At 37.9% G+C, this 26220-nt stretch overlaps 3 protein-coding genes across 9 annotated transcripts in view; all 3 read left to right on the forward strand.

Annotated features, from left to right (window-relative positions):
• LOC111331360 (glycine receptor subunit alphaZ1) overlaps positions 1-26220 on the forward strand; it is a 47464-nt gene that overhangs the window by 10228 nt on the left and 11016 nt on the right. Inside the window, exons 1-3 of one of the 7 annotated variants that reach the window (XM_088734199.1) lie at positions 18411-18788; positions 19120-19171; positions 20179-20247. The exons of 1 other annotated variant lie outside the window; for it this stretch is intronic. The gene's annotated coding sequence lies outside the window, so the exon portion shown is untranslated. Of the gene's footprint in view, positions 1-18410; positions 18789-19119; positions 19172-19442; positions 20248-24337; positions 25377-26220 lie in introns of those variants that run through there. 5 more of the 7 variants (XM_022936465.2, XM_088734200.1, XM_088734204.1 and 2 more) reach the window with 5 other exon arrangements.
• On the forward strand, positions 3895-6118 carry LOC111331350 (alpha-1A adrenergic receptor-like). Its single transcript, XM_022936455.2, has one exon. It carries the CDS (start codon positions 4327-4329, stop codon positions 5224-5226), a length of 900 nt encoding a protein of 299 aa, XP_022792190.2. The 5' UTR covers positions 3895-4326; the 3' UTR covers positions 5227-6118.
• Positions 6480-17538, forward strand: LOC148723670 (uncharacterized). The gene is made up of 4 exons (XM_088734208.1): positions 6480-6860; positions 10761-10817; positions 10964-11045; positions 16694-17538. Exon 4 carries the CDS (start codon positions 16748-16750, stop codon positions 17396-17398), a length of 651 nt encoding a protein of 216 aa, XP_088590334.1. The 5' UTR covers positions 6480-6860; positions 10761-10817; positions 10964-11045; positions 16694-16747; the 3' UTR covers positions 17399-17538.

Below are 26220 nucleotides of genomic sequence, written 5' to 3' on the forward strand. Positions count from 1 at the left end.
TTTATTTTTTTCTATTTCACTTTTAAATTTGAGGTCATGTTTACATAGATTAAAGTAGATTGTAATTGTAATAATAGATTGTAATAATATTATTATTTATCTGATAGATTTACCGTGTCTAAATAAAAAATAAAGTTAAGTTAAGTTAAGTGTTTTGGATGAGGATATTGACAGAAACAATTTGAATAGTAAGGTTAAATCTATAAGCTTAGCTCTTCCATTAAATTTCCTGTTTCTGTTATTGGTTTTAGGTTCAATGCTTGTAAAGTACAATTTGGTGTTTCGTACATAATCACAATTATTATTGTAGAAGCGAGGTTTGCTGTTCGCATGGAGTTGTACGTGCTTAATAGAAGACATGATGAACACTGTGATCTACTAGAAAAAGTTGTCAATATGACTAACAGACATGAACATAATGATGTTACAGTGTCAATAGAAGAACAACAATTCAGATCTCGTCATGCATATTATGTATGTTATAAATGATTAAAGGCTGATAGTTTCTAAAGAAACTGTTTGGGGCTGCGTCGGTGGGACTAACAAAATAATTTGGATACATCAACAAAGTTGAAATGGTAAATTGGCCACCGTAACGATTACAAAAGCTGAAGTCTCGAGCGTTAACTCTTCGCTCCGACGAAATTATTATGTATGATATAATTGTACTCGTGTTTTGTGTGAATGCCATGGCAATAAATGAAGCCCGAGTGAACGCTCCTCGAGCGTCTAGTTTGTAATTAATTCTACTTTTGATTGCATTTCCTCTCATAACCACTTTATCAACTGTAAATAGCAGGGTTAGAAAGGTCTCAATAACAGTATAAAGTGCAAGTAGTTTTTTCTGTGAAATTCTGCGTAGTGTATTATTAGCATCAGAATCCATTGTGGCCAGCGTGAAATAAAGCTCAAGGGAAAGTTTTATCATTCATACATTAGTCAACAACTCGCAGTTCCTCCTACACAGCAATTATCACCACGTCTTCCTTTGCCGGTAGTCTGGAAAAGCTGGAATCCGGAATTCTGCCGGAATTCCGCCGGAATGTTTCAACGTCTGTTTTTTAATTCAAAACGACTCCGGTGCTTTCCCGGAATTGAAATTGCGTAAATGGCAGACTGACCCTCGGACAGTTTTCTATTAATCCTCGGAGTATATATTCGGAGCTCGTACACTGTTACCTTTGCGGCTCATTTTATTAAAAAACGTGCCTTAAGCACGTTAAAGAACTGTTTTACCCTGATTGGAAATACAGTGACCCATACCAGGACTACAACAAACGTAACGAGTGACTTCAAAATCTAAAACACGTGAGAATAAGTCACGTGATATTACGTAACGAAACAACCGGAAATGAAATTAACGAAACGGAATTAAAATGGTAGCCACATACCCTCTTCGGAAAAATCTTGAAAAAAGAAAAAAAAAGAATTGAAAGAACAAGCCTTCAAAAATTCAGGGCTCTCTGGGTAACTTCGGAAACCATCGAATAATCTTAGCGTTAATAATCGGAGTATATTCGGAGCTCGTACACTCTTCGGAAAATCATCGGAGTCGTTTTGAATTAAAAAAACAGACTTTGAAATATTCCGGCGGAATTCCGGATTCCGGCTTTTCTAGACTACCTTCCTTTGCCCACCTAGCAATTGAATTCGAAACGTACATTTTACATTTTCTGAGCCACGGACGCTATTTACTCAACTACAATTGTCAGTCCATCGTATTAATTATGCAGACACTAAAGAAATACCGGCAGCATCAGAGAAAGACAGTCATTGCGTTGATAGTTGATTCACTTTCAATATGAGGAATTTCATAGATGCAATTTCTTTCCACATAAGCACATCTGGCTCCGGTTGCTGGAAGGTTGGATAACTCGCTACCCAGTCGATAAATCTTTATCTTGTGGATAGCGGAGTACGTTTTACTATCATTTTTCCGCCGGGTAGCGATTTATCCGTTGGATAGCGTTATCTTCCTCTTATACAACAGGCCACTGAACTTTTGTTTTACCTGCTTTTGTCTATCCCACTTTTTTTTATATATATTTAGTTTTTTTTTTACTTTTTGTTGCAATTTTTCGGCCTCATCTGCGCCACGACAGTTTATAGATTGTGGCATTTTATTCCTATCATTATCTTTTTTTTTTTCTTCGTTCTTTTATTTTTCTTCCTAAAAGTTATGCCAATGCTAAAACACATATTTAGGTACTTCCCATACAACACTAAGATTCCATCAAAACAACGAGGGGTTAAGGATTTTATACTTAAAATGTAGTAAAACTGTCTTGTATCTGAACTAGCAAGTATTTATAGCATTTCCGAGTTTCTTTTGTGTGTGACATTAACCTATGACTGCTTTTACAACAATCAAAACTGAAATTTGAAAACATCCCTTTGATGCTTTGTGAGATATAACGTAACTGCTCATTTCTTCATGTCTGGGTTTCTTTCAAATTTTTAATTTACATCGCGGTTCCGGTTGGGTGGCCACATTTTAGCAAAGGATAATTTGAAGAAATTAGAAAGAATTACTCTGTCAAAAACAAACCTTCCGACAAATTAAGCGTTATGGTGCTCTTTACTTTACGCTTGGTGTGGTTAACTAAGAGCATAATGCGAACACTGTCAGAATTTTCTTGTTTAAAATTAAAACTGAGCCATGCAAGCAAACAAGAAAATGAAATAGATTACAAAGCGGCGAATGTAGACGGCTTGATCGAGAGACGTTTTGACGTATTTCCTTTGATCTCTGTAAGCCTGCATTTTTAATATCCTTGAGTAGTCTGAGTTGGTTTCCAGAATTAAAAAAAAATAATAATAAAATAGCTTGTAGGAAATGGGCGAGTTTGAAGTCGGATATTTTCAGTTAAAGTTTGTCATAATTAAAAATTTAATTTTTCATAGAAAAAACAGCACTTTCATCGATTTGCATACGTTAAAGTTTACCATAACATCACCTTCTGTGAACATGTTGTCGTCTTCTCCTGTTTTTAATTTGTTTGAGTATATCATCTGTCTCGTGCCCACCAGTTAAGAATGGGCATAAATGGAAGATCTGAACTAAACAGTTATTTGGTCGCCTTTCGTGGCCCATAGTATATGTTGAGTTTCCTTCAGCGAGTTGAAGTTTAAAATGTATTTCCTCTTCAACTTTGTTGTCAAAAAGGACTTTCTATCTAGATTTTGGCTCAGTAGGAGGCCGATGCATCTCCTCTCGAGACGCAATTATTTGCCAATTGCAAATTGCGAAGAAATAAGGCATTTTGTCAGCGAGTTCTACATTTCCGCTTTGGGATCGTACTGTCAATGGAAGCGCCGTCGGGGTTTCTTTGTCGCTTTTTCAGTATCGCAGTTTTAAGAGAAACTTCCTCGCAAACTAATTAGTCTGTTGAAGCAGGGAGGCGCATTCATTCATAAGACACCATTCGTTCTTTGAAAAGGGAAAATCTATTATCCCATCAAAAATTTACCTTGATTATGGAACCTTTTGGCCTATTTGACTCCGTGCAATTAGAAAATGCAAAACGTACAAATTGGACACTTTGCCTCGCAAATAAACTAGCCACCTAGTAATATATTATGTTTCATGAGGCATGCAAAGACTGAAAGGCGTCTAGAAAGTCCATAAACATTTTTTTGAGGATTTGCAACATAATCCCTCGGAAATTTGCTTAACCCTTTCAAGCAGAAAATTTAGTTCTCCAAAACAAAGTATACACATTTTCTATCCTCTATATTAAATATCTTATTCGGTTACGAAACTGAAAAATAAACTCCCTATATTTCCTAAAGCTCTACGGCAGGTGCAAATGTATTATTATCGAGGTAACCCGAATCCCTGACGCATAATGATGTGACAGATAATTGGTTTTTCGCTATAAATTGTCATGAATGGTTCTGCACGTTTCGCATAAGTATGTTCAAGAATAGTAACAAGGAAATCTCGAATCCTTTCATATGCAATGAAAAGTGAAGAGGTTAACTCTTTGACGGCAAATGGTATTTCAATGAGCTCATCTTGCTTGAGATTGTTGTAGTATAGAACAGGTCGATGCGCAGCGACTGTCTCTAAAATGTGGTTTGGGACTTCTTTCGATCCCCCTCAGCGAACAGGATATTCTTTTTTTTTTTTAACTGTTACAACCGTTATGAACCTGTCAATCCGTGACAAAAAAAAAAAAAAAAAACATCTTGCGGAAACTCGCAAGAATAAATAGAGGTCATCCCAATTATGTAACAGCAGTCTGCTTTGTCCCAGAAACTCTCTCTGATCAAACGTCAACCTGTGTTCTCCAAGGAAACAAGACTCTCGCTTGGAAAAGAAACATGGCGGGAAATGGGTCTTACATATATCAGAAGGATCTGACAAGTTTTGAACGTTACTTCCTCGCTACCATAAACGTATTTTTTAGTCTGTGCGGTATCTTGGGCAACGTGCTTGTCTTCGTTGTGATAGCACGCAAACGGCAACTACACACCGTCTCTAACACGTTCATAACGAGTTTAGCAGCGGCAGATCTCCTCGTTTGTGTCTTTTCGCAGCTCATGTACGCAGTTTTCCTGTATGGTTTGCCACCAAATACAGCATACAGCAACACACGGAAGGTGTTTTCATTTGTCTCCGTTCTGGCATCAATTAGCAACTTGGCTGCCGTGACGATCGATCGCTACATAGCCATCGTTAACCCGATGCAGTACCAGCTCGGAGCCAATTTCAAGAGCGCCTCTCTCCTCCTTTGCGCCATTTGGGTCGTGTCTTTGTCACTGGGAATACCGAGTGGTTTCGTACGATCTATTCAACAAATCGCAGTGTACTATACAATCGCACTCTTGTTCGTAATAGCTCCGATCTATGTGCGAATTTATTCAATCGCTCACAATCAAGCAAGGGTCATCACTGAGCAAGCTAAACATATCAAGAAAGATTCAAAAAACAAACCTGAAAAGGAGAATATAGCTGCAAAAACCATTGGGTACGTCCTAGCCGTCTTTATCATTTGCTGGTTTCCTTTGCTCATAACTCCGATGATCTTTCGTCACAGTGAGAACAGCCGCATTGTCAGAAAAGCTTTGAAATGGGCTCAGACTCTCGCTTTATGCTCGTCGGCCTTGAACCCTATTATTTATAGCTTGAAAACGCAGATTTTCAGAAAGGAATTGAGAAAAGTATTCAGAATCGCTTTTAAACGACATTCTTGGGAAGACAAACAGACGACGTATGTCTAAAAACTCGCCGTTCTTGCCAGAAAGCGCGAGAACTTTGTCTGTATAACAATGATTTCTCCCCACAATTTAATTAGGATACATTATTTTGTATAATTTACCCTTGTTGGTATGGAAGATATTCAGAATGGGAAAGCGTATAATGTGAAACAGAATGATTACAAAAAACGCTTTAATCGATGTGCAAATATTCCAATTTATTGGCCTTTCAAGTCGCGCTCGATGTACCAGTTGTCATAACTTATTGCATTATAAGAAAACTCCATTCTGAACTAGTGATGCAACAATAAGATTTCGCCAAAAAATTCTATCGATTTATATGCATGTAAGATTGTACATAATGTATACTTTAGCCGTTGGCGAAAACGGAAATTCATCTACAGCCGAATGAGCAAACTTACTCGCTCCGACGTCAATCGTAAAATCATTGAGTTATCATCATTCAAAGATGTTTGTGTAGATATAGTCCACTCTCATTTCTTTCGCGTTACGCCATTCAAAAGACTCCGAAAATTAAAAAATAAACACTCGTTATAAAGACTTTTTATAAGTACGCGTTTACAACAATATAAGGCTATGTAGTTTTTAATTTTGTACGTGTACCACCTCCGTAATTTGTTTTCGTTTCGAGATCAGTTTAAGTGGCTCACCTGATAACTGAATCATTTGAGAGGCTGTTGCCTAAAGTCGCGTTGAGAATCATCGAAGTGTAAACATTCAAAACGAAATTTTCTATCTGCTGTTTGTGTCGATCACTCGCCTGTGTCTTTAGTGGATATTGTGTATAAATGATGTCCTCCCCATTAAGTTGTTTTGACGCTTTTGACCACATATCTTGTTCCGCGATTAAATATGCACGATGTATGAAAGTAAATACAGTAATTTTTATTTCAAATGGATGCTACGATTTTGAGTTTTCGCTCCCTGGTCTAATGACGGTTGTCTCAGTAAACACCAACACCATGAAATAACAACTGAAAGCTGTGGATAGTATAAACTGTCCACCTTTAAGTATGATCTAAGTCATAATGACACACACTTTGATCTGCCCACCTTTGATGCAAAATGGGCCGAATTGTACAGCGGTTTTTATTCTACCGCGTAATATATCTGTACATAAACAAATTTGATATGAAAAAGTCGTAAAATAATCTGCTTACATAACCGATTGTTGTACTATATATATGAAGAAAATAGGCTGCTTTTCCCTAATTTGCTCCCAAAATCAATTTTGATAGATAACCAAAAGAACCAAGCCTGCCTTTTAAAAGTGTTTAATTTAATGTAAAGACTTCTTGATGAAATCTTATCGAATTTGCATACCTAGAATATTTCCTTTTCGAAATATTCCGTATCTACCTACCCGAAAAACCAAAAAAAAATGGTTTAATCAATTCTGATCACGTACGTGATTAAATGATGGAAAAGGCGCTGAAACCTGACTCTGTTGACAGTAGAACTGAATTTAGTCAAAATAGACATTTTCGTACTACATTCAATGCCAGAGGGCATCCCATCTCCAAGCCATTAGTCATTCCCTGTTTGTCTGTGTGATGATGGTAGTCGATCCTTTCTCGAATCCCAATTTATCCATATTTGTCTACTTTTACTGAAGCTTAGAAAAAGAAAAATTGTTGGTAAGTTATCTCATGATCCTCGCGGGTTATGTCGATGGTCCATGTACCATTTTGATCTGTCGCCACATATATACATGTCCTTCAAAAAAATACCCATCTACGTCTATCTTAAACCTTAACTGTGTGTTTAAAAGTCTTCTGTGATTTGTTTTCACACGCGTTTTTTGTCGTGCGAAAAACATTGCCTGAAGCTTTAGTCTAAAGTGTTGAGGTGAAAGTATTTGCATATTTGTGACTGAAATATTTTTTGCATGTGGTTATCAGGTGATTGATTTTAAAAATCAAAATGCATAAGAAAATGTTGGAAACAAAGATTTACGAATTTGGTCGCTCGTTTTCTTGTGAGAGCCTTTGAAAATCAGTATAGAGAAGTTCAGGCTAATAGCAAGGTTGGCCTAGGAGTAAGTCAAGGTTTATCATCAATGAAATTCCTGAAGGTTCATGCATTCATTTTATTTACCATTACCAGAAAAAAATTAACCGAATACAAAATTTATGATACATTAAAGATAAAAAGAACTGTAATTCTAACTAAATTAACTTCAAAATCAAAGGAACTGAAGAGGTAACAGCAAGGAAGCCTACTAGAAGCCGGGGGCTTATAAAGTACAGGTTCCTTAAACGATAGGATAAACCATACAAGTCAAAGGTGCTGAATGAAAATTTAGATTATGTTGCCAAAAAGAAAAGAAAAAAAGAGAAAAAGGTGTGAAGCTTAACAAAGAATGTATTTAACTAAGAGGGAAGAATTTTTTTAAGCCTTTTGCTAAACAAGCAGATGTTTTCAGAGTATTGAATTTCCCGACTTAGCGTGTTGAAAAAACTTTGGACCTTGAAACCGAATAGAAAATTTTCGAAAATTAGTTCGATCATGAGGTATGTAGAAAAAGCAGGAATTTCTTATATTATAAGAATGTATCTGGCTAGCAAGAGTAAACATATCATGAAAATAATTAGGAAGTAAGCCTCTTTTAAACAGATACATAAATTTACCTATTAGGTAGAAATAGATGTCCGAGAATTTTAAGATCCCATGTTGTTTAAAAAGAACATCGTTATGTGAATCAAAAGAAACTTTAGATATGATTCTGATTATCTTCTTTTGCAGAATAATAATACGATTTAAATTGGACTGATATGTCGATCCCCAAACTGAAACACGATAAGTTAAGTAAAAGTAAACTAAACTATAATATAAGGAGCGCAAGGAAGTTTTGGAAAGACAGAAACCGGACTTGCAAATGATACCACTTGATTTCGATATTTTTCTAGAAACGCTAAGAATGTGAGGCTTCCATGACAATTGCTCATCAAGGATAACACCTAAAAATACTGTTTCTTTCACACGTCCAATAACATTGTTGTCAATTTGAATAGATATATCAAGTGTCTGCCTTTTTTGGCGAGGACTAAAAATCATAAAATTCGATTTTTTAAAATTAATGGACCGCTTATTTGCTTGAAACCACTGAGCTAATTGAAGCAATTCAGAGTTCAAAATTTCACGAAGTAAATTAAAATCTTTGTGGGACAAAAATATATTTGTGTCATCAACAAAGAGAATAAGGGTTAACGCTCGAAACGTCAGCTTTTATAATCGTAACGGTGGCCAATTTACCATTTCAACTTTGTTGATATATTCAAATTATTAAATTAAAAACATGTTTAGTGTTAAAGATCGTGCTCCTGATGCTCTAAAATCCATGGTAGTTTACCAATTTTCTTGTGCGGGATGTAATTCCCGTTATATTGGCGAAAGTGCTCGCCACTTTTCTACCAGGATAAAGGAGCACACGGAAAGCGATAAAAACTCGCATATTTTTAAGCATTTCAACACATCTCCTTCTTGTAAGAACAAATACTCCCCTTCTTGTTTTAGTATTCTGGATTAACAACTCAATGGATTTAAAACTAAAAGAAGCTTTTTATATAAATAAAATCAAACCTGAACTTAACAAACAATTACATCATTTATATAAGAACGATCCTTCGCAGTAAAGCACTATTTGAGCAATAGTGGAAATCAGACCTGAAAAAAATTTCAGGCCTGTACGGGATTCGAACCACTGACCTCTGCGATACTAGTGCAGCGCTCTACCAATTGAGCTAACAAGCCAACTGGGAGCAGGCCATCAAATTAATTCGATATAAACCCGTAGATGATAAATCGAACAACAGGTCTGGTTTTTTTCAGGTCTGATTTCCACTATTGCTCAAATAGTGCTTTACTGCGAAGGATCGTTCTTATATACGTCTCATAACCGCAGTTCACTCATATGTTTCATATGTTTGTTGTTCTTCAATTACATCATTACAACACTTTTCTAGCGTTCTAGCTTACACCTTTGATGTTTTGGTGTCACGTTGTAATTAGTACCCGCTTTTGTATTACATCATATTGTAAATAATTTATTCATCTACTTGTATACTACATAATTGTTCACACTCGGTTACTCATTGACTGAAGATGGCATATGCATGCCGAAATATGTCTTTCAAAAAAGTTGTATATTTCTTACAATATCTATCATACTTGCTATTATAGCGACCTTGTTAAAATCAGAGGAATTACCCCAAAAATTTCTGATAAATTTTTGTCTCTGACTCTCCGGCGCTTGCCGTAAACAACTTGAGTAAGTCGGGATTCTTCGATGTCTTCTTACATTAAGTTTGCTTTAAGAAAGATGCAATTCCACTCGTGCAAATGGCACAGCATCGTGAAGGAAATATTAGGTTTCCGCAGTTCAGCACCTCCCCCCCCCCCCCCCCCAAAAAAAGGAGATCTGTCTGGCGTACTTTTTTTATCGAATTCATTATGATCACGTTGCCGGATAAAATGCACTCATGGACCCCAGAAATTCCGTGGAAAAGTGATTTGCTAAACACAAGACGTGTCTCATCAATGAGAAGTCGCAAGATACTCTGGATTTCATTAACATTTCGCCTGGCTTTGGCCGAGATACAACCGTCGCGTGTTAATGGTTATAACGTGATAACTACAGAATTATGTAGAAATTGATTTGATGCGCTTAACAATTGTTTTTCATATGTAAAATAAGACTTTTAGGAGTATCCTTAAATTGGCAACTATAAAGGGTTTTTCAGTTCAGGCTGACTAAGGACTAATGCTTGAAACGTCATTTTAACGAAAACTCTTAATGGTTTGCAGTTTCCATTGTCAACTCAATTTGGGAGTCTGGTTTTTCAGAGCGTGCTTGAGCTATCCATGTCACAGTAAATTTCTCATTAGATGCCAGAGCGTTTACATCGTTTTACTCATTTACATTTTCCTCGCTTAGTTGTTCTTTTGAAAGATTAGACACCACAGATCGTTAGTTCTGATATCCTATAAAAGCAAGTTCAACATTTAATCTTGGAGTATGGCAAACTGTGGGGAACTGCATCATTCGCAATCGCTTTTACACCACACTTCCCATCCCTTGCCTCCCAAACAGTATTGAAATAAGCCGTAGTTGATCACTAAGGGGGGAAGGATAGGTTAAGTAATGTGTGATACGTAAATGGATCAAAATAAGGGGGGAAGGGAAGGTTAAGTAATGTGTGATAAACAAGCGGATCATATTCAGGGGGGGAAGGTTAAGTAACCTGTGATACGCAAGTGGATTAAATTCAGGGGGGAAGGAAAGGTTAAGTAATGTGTGATACACAAGTGGGTCAAATTCGGGGGGGGGGAAGGGAAGGTTAATTAAGAAGTATGTGTTACACAAGTAGATCAAATTCAGGGTGGAGAGGTGGTTTAAGCGAACAACAATACAACCAGGTTGGAAAACGGTGAGGTGTGCTAAAAACTACAAAGATTATTAAATCAATCAAGTCGTATTTTTGTCTCACATTTTCATCGATTGATTTTTTTTTAATCCTGCTGCTCTTACTCTACAGCTCCCAATTGTCTTGTTAGCTCAGTTGCTAGAGGTCACGGGCTGAAATCCTGCACAGGTCTGAATTTTTTACTACTCAAGTAGTGTTCATTACTACGGAGATCACTTTGACATTCATTCCTTTTTCTGCATCGTTATCCTTTGAAGTATTTGACATTGATGAAATATTTTACAGAAGCAGTATGCGTAAATGTCGTTTTACAGGTCTTGGGTTCTTTACTCCGACAAGGACGATTCCACAAAGCCACCGACTACTCTAGAAATAACAAGAACTTAACACGGACAGGTAAAATTGTTATAACCCAGCCTTGAGGTTATAAATAAGTGACCATCTTTTCAAAGATTCTCAGAGAAGGCAGTCTCTAACTGTTACTCTTTGCTTTGTCATCAATATTTCCCGGCCGATCACTGCTATTCACTTGTCAGAGTTTCTTAACACAAAGAAGGCGTTATCCACATACCAAGAAAAATTCCAGAAAATTTCGAGTGAAATTTCCATTGATGAGGAACGTGTCCTATATTTGACACAAATATTAGGAGGACATTAATTATTACCTTAATCTAGAAGTGTGTTTGATTGAGATGAACCGTTTTAAATTGGTCGTAGTTTCTTGTTTTATATTGATTTTTAATTTTTTATGGTTTAATTTGTATATCAACTTTTTCAAGTGTAATCGGTTGACCAGTCGTGCTACATTTAACTATCCTCAAACTCGAAGAGAAAGTTCCTCTTCACGATCAAAATATTTTGCTCCTTATCAATCTAGTTTATCATCAGAATCAGCCATATTTCTTGACCAAAGATCTGATTGAATGTTTCACAAACTAGCAAATGGATAACAGCACTACCATATACTGTCGAGCTAAAGTAAGCAGCGCCCTTTTTAAGCGAACGTCCTGTAATTGGCAGTCGTTTGTCAAAGCCCCAAATATTTTCCCCTTAAGTGGTCACCTCTATTTAGCAGTTATGGTCACCTTTGACTAAGTCGCAACGCGGACAGTTTGTGTTCTGTTTGTGTATTGAACCGTCACTGAAAGTGGAACCACTCAGATAAAACTAAGAATATTCTCTCAAATCAGACTATTCCGTGGTTATCTCCCCAAACTGATGTCTTCCTCTGACTGTTAAGACAGATAATACGAACGAACATCACGCAAGTCATTTGCTAGTCAACCTGTACTCCCCCATTCCCTGTGGGGAATGGTCACTCCCCCATTCCCTGTGGGTGACCTGTTAATACAGGTTTGACTGTAGTTCGATTGTTTTTTTGAAACTATGTAATTAGTACTTAAGAGAATAATGTTCTCGAAACAACGTGTCAAAATCCCCCTTGAACAATTCTATCAGATACTTACAATGTCAAAATTTGTTAGACTTTATAGATGCTCTTCAGAAACTGCCACTGACGAACGCTATGCTATCTTTCTTGCGTAATGATAGCAATGAAAACTGCCTGTTCTCCATTGATGAGGTACCTTGACTGTAGAACTTTTTTTGAATCCTTTCCTTCTCTGCCCCTCTCTTCCCCTCTCTTCCCTCTCTTCCCTTCTCTGCCCCTCCCTTCTCCTCTCTCCCCTCTCTTCCCCTCTCTCCCCCTCCCTTCCCTCTCTCCCCTCTCATGCACTCTCTTCCCTCCTTTCTCCTCTCTCCCCTCTCTTGCCCTCTCTGCCTCCTTCCTTTCCTTCTCTGCCTCTCTCTCTCCTCTCTTCCCCTCTCTGCCCTCCCTTCCCCTCTCTCCCCTCTCTTGCCCTCTCTCTCCCCTCCCTTCCCCTCTCTCCCTTCTCTTGCCCTCTCTTCCCCTTCCTTTCCCTTTGTCCCCTCTCTTGCCCTCTCTCCCCTCCCTTCCCCTCTTCTGCCCTCTCTCCCCTCTCTTGCCCTCTCTATCCCCTTCCTTTCCCTCTCTCCCCTCTCTTCTCCTCACTTCCCCTGTCTTCCCCTCTCTCCCCCTCCCTTCCCCTCTCTCCCCTCTCTTCCCCTCTCTGTCCCTCCTCCTCTCTCCCCTCTCTTTCCCTCTCTCTCCTCTCTTGCCCTCTTTCCCCTCCCTTCTCCTCTCTCCCCTCTCTTGCTCTCTCTCCCCTCTATTCCCCTCGCTGCCTCTTTCCTTCCCCTCTCTCCCCTCTCTTCCCCTCTCTCCCCCTCCCTTCCCCTCTCTCCCCACTCTTCCCCTTTCTGCTCCCTTCCTCCCCCTCTCTGCCCCTTCCTTTCCCTCTCTCCCCTCCCTTCTCCTCTCTCCTCTTTCCCTCTCTCCCCTTCCTCCTCTCTCCCCTTCCTCTGTTGGTGTCATGCAATCAGGGAACTTGCCATAACCAAAAGACATGGAATCGTATTTACCCACTATTGGATAAAGTATCAATCGTTTTACTCTCAATTCACTAATTCCCCAAACGGGTATTCAGGAACGATGTGTGACTAAACAAGGAAGCAAATATCCCACAAAAGTTTCATTGTTGCAGGGTTGTGAGAGAGGGAGGAGAAATGACAGCTAGATAATCATATAGAACAATACTTACTCAACTATTACCCATACGCCCGGCCTGCAGGATGCTATTATTGAGATAGTTGCTGTAAAATCCCCGTATTAATGCCCATCAAGTTGGCCCAAGTAGGGCCAAGAAAAGCCATGCATCGAACGGTGCACTGACTAAGTTAAATCGTGACAAATAAGAAAATACTTCACTCTCGAGCACTAAATAGAGAGTTAATGAATATAGCAATCTCAAAACATCCAGACAAATGACCAGACAAAAACGTAAGAAATCAGCTTTACGTTTCCATTCTCTCTTTCAGGCTGTCGATCTTTTGTCAAATTTGCTGGTGAACTCATCCTTCCGCCATGCTGCCAATAAAGTATATGGAGAAATGGATCGTTCTTTAAGGCTAACGTAAAGGAAACAAAAAACTGTTTGAATAAGAGAATTCATCAGCAAATTTGTTCAACACATCGGAGATTATTTTTTTGACAAAAACCAATGACTCTAGAACCTTTCTAGTGGTTACCCACAGTTTGAACCGATCGTACCTCGTTCGTCTTAAAATCAAGCTTTTGCTTTACAACGCCAATAAAATCGTCGAACACTCTCTTAATGTATTGACCTTGTTTTCCGTAATTCAATAAAATTAATAACTGGTCCGACCCATTTGGTTGTTAACTTAAAAATCATTTTTCCCTCAATAGAGAGGAAAATTTCGGGAAATGAAAACAATTTGCTTTGCCCTATCCCTTTGTCCTATAGGCCATTTCCGAATTACTTTTGGCCTCTTTTTCAAAACGAGGCCTGGTGCTCAACCAAACGTATGAAAATGAGTTTAATTTGCATGTGAATGAAAACTTATTACCATACCAAAGGATAAGCACCAGGACTCGCTTTGAAAAAGAGGCTAAAGGCAATTCGGAAATGGGCTATTAAGTGTATAAATATAAAGGCAAGACCGATACAACGTAGATAAGTTTTAAAACGGAGCACTATATTTCGGCTGGCCAAACCAGCCTTCTTCAGGTGCAATGGGAACTGACATAGAATTAAGGTGGTACTTAGATAGCTGTATGATGTAATAGCGGAAATACGTACAACTAATTTCTAAGTACCACCTTAATTCTATGTCAAGTCCCACTGCACCTGAAGAAGTCTGGTTTGGCCAGCCGAAATATAGTGCTCCGTTTTAAAACTTATCTACGTGGTATCGGTCTTGCCTCTATATTTATTTTCGTTATTTTGGGCGATTAGATCACTGCTGATCCAACGTACAAGAGTAGGATTATCGTCCACGGTTGCCTGCTTAACATTTCACAGTTTCTTCGCTATTACGAATAATTTGCGTTGTACGCGCCTGTAATTGGAAATGAAGAGTGGTAAGGTGAGCGGATAACCTTTTGGATTTTTATTCAGTCGAACTTGTATTAAACAGTCACCCACATAGAATGGCGAGGTGAGTGCTAGATATAGGTTGACCACTTAATAAAGGTCTTGTAGAAAAGAGGTGTTGTAAAAGACAATAAAGAAGCGCCATTTTATGCCATAATTAACCACTTAGGTAAAGGTAGAGTCTGTTTATGAGCCTAGTGGCCCATTAGGCCGGTGCTTAACTCCGGTTTCTGTAGTATGAAGCGACTAGGAGTATTTCTACTCCCCCTGGATGGGACGCCAGTCCATCGCAGGGTTACCCCCAGCATTAAATTGCCGGTACCTATTTATACACCTGGGTGAAGAGAGGCACTGTGAGAGTAAAGTGTCTTGCCTAGGAACACAACACAATGTCCCGGCCGGGGCTCGAACCCGGACCACTCGATCCGGAGTCGAGCGCACCGACATGAGGCCACCGCACCCCCACAATTGACCACTTAACGTTACAATAATTAAAATACAACCAGAGTTAATAGATACAACTATTAACTCTGATACAACTAAGCATTGATTTTGGGAGATGAACGTGGATTAAACATGCTTAAAAGCTTGTACTTAGTTTTATTTGAGTGGTTCTGCGTTGAATGACCCCTCAATACAGGTGGAAGACACTACCAACAGGGCGTTAAGGTCATGTAAAGGGTGAAATAGAAGTGACCTCTTAATTAAGGTGAAAATTAGTGTTTAATGGAAAATGAATTCGGAACTTCGACAACTGGCCGCTGAATACAGGTTAGCCGCTAAATACAGTGTCGCTTAATACAGGTTCGACTGAACGTTTTGTTTGTTAGGCGGTAAGTATTCGTCATATAAAATATATGAATCTAAATAGATTTATTGTTTTACCGCTGACTCTACATGACCGCACCGTGGACTGATCTTGCATATGCCTCCCAAGTAACGAAAGTAAAGTTAACGTAATTTTACCTGCTAATTTCTATCCATTGATCATACTAATATCTATTTATAGTCTCTGCTTCGTTCGTAATTTCGTTAGGGAGCACCCAAGCTAAAAATCACTTGTTCTTAACGATTGATTTGACTCGGAACTTGCGAAATTTCGGCGCTCAGGTGTGGCCAATATAATAAATCCAAAAGATCTCATCAGTCGCAGGGGTAGCGAAAGCTCGCATAATAAGCCTCTGTAAATGCGTAAATAATGTTTATGTTGTTCAATAGGTGAAACGTAAGGGTTGTGTGAGGAAGAACGGTCGCATTTTCAATCCAAAAATCTGTTTGTTTTGAACTAAAAGAAACCTATCTGGATGTAGAGTTTGTTCTCACGCATCGTATTGGTTTTATTTTTTCGCCTCATTTTTGGCCGTGTAGCCGTTTTTAGTTTCCTTACTTTTCCCACTTTGCATTTTCTCAAAGTTCGAGTATTAAAAGCGGTCCTTATTGAATTCATTTGTGACTACTGATAAATCACCAAGGTGTATTATAATTATATATGATTATGCTAAGCTCATTCAGGAAAGTTGTGTCACGCACTACGACACACGCAATAACAATCTTGAGTACACCGTAACGATTACAAAAGCTGACGTTTCGAGCGTTAGCCCATCGTCGGAGCGAATCTTAAGTACACTTGGCTTTTGGATACAAATCGCTCAAAATGCTGTATCTCCAAAAACAAGATTTTAAATGCTTTACATGATGAATTCAATAGAGATAATTTTTTAAAACGACCCTTATTCTAATCCCATGGTAACTAGACTCCTTATGCGTGACTGTGGATATGTGATTTGAATGTGACTCTAAATTGTGACTGTAACGCCACGCTTCATATTCAATAGTTGTTTTCTCGTTTTTAAAAGGTGACTGCTCCACCGAAAAAAACATTAGCTTTACAATGTTCAGACTTGTGATATCAAATAGTAATTTTCCAGCCCGCAACTTACCGTGCTAGGAAAATATCTAGCTTTGGAGGAAGCCATAACTCGATGTATCATTGTCAAGAGATGAGCCAATTTGACGGGTAGATTCAAGTGAGTGCGGAATTGAAAGTTCGATTTTGTTTTTTTTTTGTAGGAGACTTTCAGTAGTAGGGCATAAGAGTGCAAATCGTATTCCATTTCGCCATCAATGGCAGCCAGGAAATCTGCCCAAGGAATTCTAGCCTCTTTAAGAAACGAGTCATTCTCAGTCGATACTGATAAAAAGCTAGCCTGCCATGCTGTCGTCCAGGAAGCAAGCTCTGGAACACTCCCTCTCGCAGTTGTGGAACGACTTCTCTGCGAACAGTATCACATAATAGCCTCTGATACTCGAAGCATGGAGCACCTAGTAGCCAGGTTCAACACCAACGAGATCATCCGAGAGTATTTCCAGTACTTTTTGACGGGCGAGAAGATAGCTCTCGACAAGCTGCTCAGCATGGCAAAAGCTATTAAGCTTTCAGATTCACATCTGGAAAGTTACGAGCGTCGGGCCGAAGCGCAAGCTTATCCGTCGTACCTGTGTCGTCTTGCTCTTTATGGTGAAGCTCCTCAGATCACAGCAGCTATAGCAGTGAATTTCCCCGCGTTTGGACGGACGTGTTCGCGTCTCGCAGATGCTCTGAAAAGGAACTACCAAATGAAAGAAGAAGACTTGGAGTTCCTTCGATTCTTTGATAGTGGGGATCTAGACGACGGGGCTGTACAGGTGATCGAGGCTTATAATGCAGAGACCGATAAAGGCACGTTCAAGGAAGTTCATTACAGTGATGTCAAACGTGCAGTTCGTCTACTGTAAGCTTATGAAGTGATGTTTTGGGACAGCGTTTACTCTAATCCTTAAATCTCGTCATTCAGACTTTACCAAATGCTTTTGAATTGGTCTAGATTGCTTTCGCGAAGCGACAGACTGCATAAAATGTGTTTACATCAGTGAAATATGTGCAAGTTTGGTGTTTGTAATATTACTACAATTTATAGCAGTTGGTAAAGAAAACAAAAATATATATACAAATGATAAGGATACCTAATAAGAACAATTACAGTTTGTAAGCTTAGCTTCTCTCACAAGCAATGCAAGACAGATAAATGTAGACAACAGATAGAATAAAGAACGCGTTGACAAGCCATGAAATAATCTATAGTAGAATGAATAGTTGTTGAAGATAGATATTTTTTAAGTTTTTCTTTTTTTTCTTAAGCAGGCGAGAGATGAAGAGCCAGTGATCTCAGCAGATCTTCGGAGTTACTAGATAGGACTTGGATACTATTGAGAGGCTTTTTGTACGGGATCAGACGTCATACCGGCTGGGGACAAAATGAAACCTTGGTACACGTCGTTCTTTTAGGTAGTGATCCAGAATCCCCTCCGGCCGTTTCTTAGTGACGATCAAGTTCAACTCGGCATCCAATCAGGTGCTGATTGGCCAATTTGATCTTACGAAAGACGTCGCAGAAAAAGAAATTGAAGAAGCCCTTTTCCCTAACCGTTTTTTGTTATCTTTCACAGTATGATCAACCGCTACTTGGACCGCAAAATATTTCTTCTTCGTTTGCTTGAGAGTTATTGAGGCAAGCAACCGGTAGTTCGCGCCAAAAACATTGTAACTCGCGTTTTGAAACTGATGGAAGCGTTCGCACTGAATATTTTGGCTTCAGGTGAATTCGAGTAAAGATTTCATGAAGTTCACCTTTTGCACCTGCCGTACATATCCACTTTCAGTCAGCAAGTCGGTGACAGTCAACCATTTTACTCCCCGCTGGACATTAATGTTAAATGTAATATTTCTCGAAATACGGGTCAAATAATTAAAAACAAAAAGACCTGTGTATGTCATTGCAATTTTGATCTCGTGTTGCTAAATGTACCTTTAGTATCTTTGAAGAACAGTTTATTCTACTGCTCTGAAGGATTTGGATTTCACGGATTCGGTGCGACGTGCGGATTTTCTCGCTTTATTCGGGATAGAGTAATGCTACCGAAGCTACAGCGACGTCTTCGTAGGAAGACAAAGGAAAAGCTCTGTCACGGTTTTTCTTCATACCTCAACTCAGACCGCGGGTAAGCCCGAGAATCTTGCTAACAAGGATATAAACTGTTACATCAGGAAGTCATTTACAACCCGGGTTTACTTTCGCGTCGCTTTTCTTTTTTGTCACTTGCGCCTTGTGGATTTAATATTCAAATGGTAAGTTGTTTGGGTTTATCTGAAGATAACAATTCAGAGATACTTTTATTTTACCTTATTCTCAACGTAGTGTGTTAGCTTAAGGGTAGTTTGCATGTACAAATCCATCCTCGTATCCAACTTCACCGAGTGTAAATACAAAACGCCAGAGGCTGCCGATTAACGATTTAATGAAAAAATGAACACATTTGATTCGTAGCAATTGCTTTACAACAACATAGTTTCAAAAATGAGGAAAATGTTATTACTTTGCTTACTTGTCTGAATTTTTTCTCTTTCTTTTCTCTTTGATGACGTTTCTCTAATGAACCGGCTTGTTTTCTTTCGGCAGAAGTTTGTGTACTCCTGTCACAGTACGGAATCCCGCAAACCTCATGCACAAGGTATGCAAATCATGATGAGCAGAATTATGCAATAGAATAAACCCTCCACTAACGTATTAGACACCGGCAACACCGCTATCAAAAGTAGTTTACACAAGGAAAACGTAAATTATTTTGCAATTCCTTATGTTGCAAATAGCTAGAAGGGACACCCGCGAAATATTCGGCTTCCCCAAATACGAAATCATGGGTAACAATCGCAAATCTAGTCCAGGACAGAAATATCACTTGTTCTACATTTTAATCATACTAAATATGTTAAACTGTGCAGTTCCCTGCGGTTAAGTGTGTGTAATATTTTTATTTAGTGTACGTGTAGAATTTCATAACTAGAAATCGTATGTAATTTTGCTCCTTGATTTCGCGTGAAAATTATTCCCGTTTATTTCTTATTATTTATTTAAAAACCTCCTAGTCCATATCAATTTTAATTTTTAACCTGAAACTGAGAGAATCCTGAGATTTTGTTTTACATTACCACTTGGCTCGATCGTCAGCAATTTTTTTTTTCTCAATTAAAAAGTATTTTGCTCTGAATTTACTAAATGATTATGATCGATCGTCTCGTAAAATGCAAGGTTCGTGGGATCAAACACATTTTTGATGGCTGATGACGATAACAATACACGGAGAAAGGAGACTTACTTCAGAATCTCTTTACACGACCTCGGGTTACTACTTAAGCCGAGTGGAATCAGCTTTAAGAGTAATTCTTTAGCAATCAAATGTTTAGAAGCGCTTTCGTAAAAAAACAATTGTTGAGCCGAGTCAGCCGTCATTGCCGGGTAACCCTTGTAGAGACCCTGGATGACGCGGCAGGAAGGGTGGAGGTTTGTTGAAATGCTCTCATGCAAAAACTGTCCCAAAGGCCAACCCGGCCGTTTGTACTCAGATAAACAGGTTTGATATTAACTTTTTGATTTACTACTTTTTCGACCTACTCGACTTTGCATTGTTTTCCTTTCTCATGTCATATCTATTGCCCATGTTCACTGTGTTTTATTTAGTCTATAGAAAAGTAGGCCTGTGCCGGTCTCGAAGCAAGCCACATCCTTGACTACAGTCTGGAAATTCAGGTCTGTGTGAAATTTATATTTTTAGTACTCTTTGCGGTGATTCGACCTGGGTACAAATCGACCCAGGCTCGTGCACATAGGCTCACAGATTGAATGTTTTCTTAGTTTTGCTATTGCACGAGAATCGAACTACAGGAAATGAATTCTCGGTCAAATGGTTTAACTCGTACACATTTCTGTCCCTTACTCATTACGTAATCGTGATATGAAGCGTCAAGCTCAGTTCTCCTTAAATAGCTTGCTGTTTGAAAAGTATTTAAATCCGACCATTGCTGGAGATGTTTTAATGTTTAGGCTAAGTGTTTCATTCAGTCCGTTTCCTTTACAAATTTGAGTGGCGATTAAATCGATTGTAAATGAGATGGAAGCATCAAAATGCGTGGAGGCGCGGTGGCCTCATGGTTGGTGCGCTCGACTCCGGATCGAGTGGTCCGGGTTCGAGCCCCGGCCGGGGATATTGCGTTGTGTTCTAAGGCATGACACTTTAATCTCACAGTACCTTTCTTCACCCAGGTGTATAAATGGGTACCAGCAAATTTAATGCTGAGGGGTAACCCTGCGATGGACTAGCATCCCATCCAGGGGGGAGTAGAAATACTCCTAGTCGCCTCATGCTACAGAAACCGGAGTTAAGCACCGGCCTGATGGGCCACTGGTAAACAGACTTCACCATTGCTGAAGATGTTTTCGATGTTTAGGCTAAGTGTTTTATTCAGTCCGTTTCCTTTACAAATTGAGTGACGATTAAATCGATTGTAAATGAGATGGAAGCATCAAAATGTGTGTGACTACTTAGTTGATTTTGAATCTGATGGAAGCATGTAAGTTAGCGTTAAATTGTTATCTCAACTTTGATTAGGAGAGAAAAAGAGAGACTTAAGGAAAAAGGGAAGTTTCGCGAAATGACTCATATGAATTACGTAATGAGCTTGATTAGGGAGCAGGCAGGTCTGAAAGAAGAGAAAAGGTTAAAATGGCCTTCATCTTGTTCCCACTAATGCCTTTCTCTGATAGAAGAAAGAAGAGTGCTCTTACTTTAACAATTCTCTTCGTTATTGAGAGTTTCAGTGTCTCCTTTGCTACATTGTATTAACATCAGATGACGGCGACGTGCTCTGAAAATTTCATTCGATTCGGGTTGCGTCGAAAGGTACTGATTCATTTTGAGAATTTAACCTTTAAAAAAGTTGGTTATTCGCAGTATTTTTCTCTAAGAAAAAGCAAGCATAAAATTATTATTTTATTTTAATTATTTTCGCAAGACTATTCATGGATGATTTTAATTACTTTCGCAAGGCCTTCCATGGATGATAGTTGTACGTAAATTTTTATAATCTTTTATCCTCTCTGGTATTTTTTGGTCATAAAACTACTAACTTTGCCGTAATTTACCATAACGATAAATTATGGCCGTAATCTTAGATTTTCGAATAAAATAGAGCCTTGTTGTCATGGTTGCATCATATTATCTCTTAGATTAACATTATTGTTTGTCCTTGAACTGTGTTATCGATTTGATGTATGCATCAAAACCTGCTGAAAATTGCACAAACTGAAATTTATTGCCCGAAGCAATTTCGTCGGCGAAACACCAACGCTTTATAATTTGGAATTAATCTGTCATATTACATTTTCAATGTTCCTTGTAGCTTATTTTTAAAAGAATATTATAATTCAGGAAAAACTGACCCAAGATATTTGAAAGCTCAGATACCTATATGACGGATGCAATTGGTCATGCAAAGGGAACTAAAGAAACATTTAAGAGAGAGTTCTGTAGTACTTGAACTGTAGATTACCTTCTCAGCTGGCAATATGAAATCATCAAAAATTCTAATTTAGGATTAAAACCATAGCACAACCATAGCACAAAGGAAAAGGTAAATATAGCTCATATTAAATTCTTTACGTTTTATCGATGACGCTAAGGGAAAATATTGCAAAGGTACTAAAGACCGAAAAATAGTGGAGAATATTTGCTCCCTTTTTTTAAGTTGGTAAGAAAATTAACTTTCAAATAGTTCAGATCTTTGAAACTTCTCCAATGATTACAATGATGTAAATAACATCCACAAAAGATATCTTTTAGCGCTATTAGTTAAGTTGCAATAGGGGTAAATACGACTTAAGTGCGTGTAATGAAAGACGTCGAGCCAAGCTTCTGTTTTGCAGATTTATTTTCTTTTAATTTCTTGCTGTTCAGCTGGGTTAATGGAAAACTCGTATCGTTCATCAATGTTTTCTCCCGAGACTGTGCTTGCTTAGCTATGAAATACCAAAAGCCACCAGAATCGGGGTGATTATTTTTAAGGAATTTTTCCTGCTATAAATTTTTTTTAGAGATGACACGGGTTGCACATAAGAATGTTCCCTATGCTGATTTGTATGTATAATGAATATCATCAGACAGTCTTCGATTCAGATATTTTTTAAAAAAAAATAGTTTCTAATCTGATCGTGGTTTACGTGTTGTCACTCAGTAGGTTCCGTAATGGACTTTAAGGCTCGTCGACTCTAACTGAATCCAAACAGTAAATTTATGTCAATGATATTGGATGTTTCGTTTTCTGGCATAATATGCAACCGTGGCTATTTACCTATTTCATATGCGTTCTTCAGTTATTATGGGTGCGACTGTTTTTCACCTGGGGTAGCAAATTCAAGTTCATATCGGGAAGCCTTTTTTCAACACTTCTCGATTCTATATATTTTATTCTTTTTGCAACATCGTTGAATTATCGATCCATTTAATTATCTTCGTCACACCAAATTAAGTTAACCACAACAACTGTTAGAACAGCAGTAAAAAAGTGGCACAAAGATAATACAAAGGAGGGATGAAATCAACTTTCAAAAATAAAAGCAAATTTAGCATCGGAAGTCAACATTTGACTTAGTCTTGAGAGTAAAGAAAAGAAAAGAAAAGCTTGAGGACATTCTGAAGATTAACCAGCCTGGTCTTAAGTGCTTTGCGTATTTGCGTATTCAGTATCAACCAATTACTATTTGGCCCAATGCTTTGGTTAAACCCTAAGCATTGCTTAGGTCCGGGGATAAAGCAAAATAAAAATTCAGATAAGGTATTGGGAAAAAAAACAGCGTAGAGTTGGTGAGAGCGTGCATGGAATTGCAGAAACGCCTCTGTATTGCTGGCAAAAGAGCCTAGTCACGGTTTGTGACATCGTCTTTTTCAACATTAAATTCGTTTTGTTTAACTAACGTATCCTTGCGATTCCAAGGTAAAGGATAGTTTTCTGTCCTGTGGCGACACTGAAATGTCTAGTTTTGATGATGATGTGCATTTAAAAAATGAAGGAGAGTCCAACCGTGCTATCATCATTTCTCTCTAATTTCACGAAAACCTCTGTTCATCAAACATAATGGTAACCAATGAAATAAAAAATATTAAAAAGCTAACTCGAAATCAAATAGTTAAAAACAAATATACTTCATAGAGTTTGCATTCAACTTCATCCCAATAAATATGTAAATAACAATGTAAGTTACCAGGTGGGTACAAGAGTTGATTCCCGTCGGTCAGTTGTTCAATCAAACCTATTTTTCATGGAAAAGTACAAGGCTTGCCAGTAAGAAAGCACTTTAAAGGAGTAACGATAAATGAAAAAAGACGGAAAGAAAAATGGAGAAAAAATCAAAAGCAGTGCCTTCTGTTCCATTACGTATACGTTCCTTGTTTTATAGTATGAATTGAATACACCTTTAGACTTTGCAGTCTCGGTTATACAATTTGAAACGTAAATTGAATTAGTCTTGCTGTAAATTGATATTGCTAAAAGCAGTATATGAAGTCGTCTGGGACAAATTTCCTTCGGCACAATAAATGGAAGAATATGAAGAACTTACACTTGTAGATAAAATGATATGACAGATTTATTCTAAAAAGTAGGGAGATTGTTTTGGAAGAACGTATAAGATGGTCAATTCCTTTTTTCGTGTGAATGCGCTTAACATATTAATAATTATTAATAATGTGGATGGGTTGCGCACCCTTGAGAGTCAAAAATGTTTTCGTAAGTTGTTTTGCACTTATACGTTTAATAAAGCTGTGTTACATCTGTTTGTTTTGGTTTCGAATGCAAAAGAACAATTAGAGAATACTGCGATCACTGTTGAAAGTTTGCCGTGTAATTAGGAAAAAAATAATGAGAAAAATCGTAGACCTGATATCCTATCTCCGTAGAGTACATTTGGCAATCTGAATTTTTAATCTTTCTATTACGAGTAAATGTTTAAAGATGGAAAGCCTACTATATTGTTATTTTAAAAGAGAGTTTGCAAGAATCCATAACAGGTAACTTGGAATTTTATAATTGAATTTAATATTTGGTCTTGTAATTGTTAAATTCTTGGTCGCTGCAATGTGTATTGAGATACTTCAATTAGCCGCCACCAGCTTCCTTTCACACAGTTACGAAGGTCCTGTGATAAAAAGCTCTTTAGATGAAAGTTATTAAAAATACACCTTCAATGCCGTGTTTGTTTTGAGCTTAATTATGCAGGAAAGCCCTTAGCAATGGACTAGCGAAAACTGTCAACATCGCCTCATGAATTTTTAGATTTATTTGCGAAAATTATTTCTCGAAATTCAGCTTCTGTTCTGATGGCGTTACTCTCTCTTGAGTGTCAGTGTCCTTTTTCTTTGTTTCTATATATTTTACTGTATTACGTGTAGGTTACTACGAGACATTGAAAGCTACAGTAAAATTAATTAAAGTGCAGACACCATGAAAAACTGTCGCAATTTGCTTTCTTAGTGTAATTCTTTTGAGACATTTCTCAACAGACTTTTATGAAGCCGTGTAATCTTAACGTCATTTGCATAATACGATGATAGGACTGTTACTTAATCACCCGCGTTAGTGAATCAAAATAATTAGAGATGTCGAAACCGTATCTATCTTTGAGAACTGCGATGCTATCGTGCCCGGTGGTTCGAAAAACAGTGCTCATCCTTCAGTAACAGAGAGTTCAGTGTGCGGTTAATTAAAACACAAATGAAACACAGGTAGAAAAAAGCATTACGTTTACACTTCAAACACACTGCATTGGTACCGATTTATGGAATATGGCCAAAAAACCTGCCTCGAATTCTGGTTGATTGGTTAAAGGTTAGTAAAAGTTTTGAAGAATTAGTTCTCTGGTACGTTTTCTAACATATATTTAGGGTGTTGAGGTTGATTTTCTGTGCAAAACCATCAAAGATTCTTCTTTTCGATTGAGGTACAGTATTAGGCGATGCAAATTGACTTCGCTTTAATGAAAATACACGAGCTTAATGTTTTATGCCCGCAGCACCGTAGGGTATCACGTAACGCATATCACAATGTGCAATGTCTCGAGGATTTTTTGATAGGCATAGGTAGCAAAATGATCTATGATGAAAAATTGCTTGGAGTACAACAGTACAACAGATTTTATTAATTGTTATTTTTGAAAGAATAAAGGAGTCACTCTTTTCTAACCAAAGTTTTAAATTTTGAATATTTTGTAAGTAAAAGGATGTAAAAATTACTTTGGTTTTTTGTTTTTGGAATGCTGAAGGTTAATTTTTATCTTTAATTATTGATATACACAATAACAAGGGAGCCAGACTGAGTGACACTAACAACTTTGGCTTTGATTTGCTCCAAATAATGATTTTCTTGCAGAAACAATCGTTAAAATTGTGAACATTTTCACGAAGGAGACTGGATTTTGAAAACACATCTGATTTGAGGAAAAATGAAGCAAGCTATGTTTTAGCACAAGTCAAAGACTCCTGAGAATTTTTTTTTCCATCTTCCTCTTAGCTCTGATGAAGATAAGATCGATTATGCTAAGGAGTTTTTTCGCTCATGATAGTTATTCTCGGCTGCGATGCTAAAGTTCCCGACGTTTTCTGATCAGGTTGAAACCTAAATCTGAATAATCTGATGCTCAAAAACGAAATAAATTTGTTTTCGATCAATCGAA

Source organism: Stylophora pistillata, chromosome 9 (assembly GCF_964205215.1).
Source record: "Stylophora pistillata chromosome 9, jaStyPist1.2, whole genome shotgun sequence".
NCBI lineage: Eukaryota > Metazoa > Cnidaria > Anthozoa > Scleractinia > Pocilloporidae > Stylophora > Stylophora pistillata.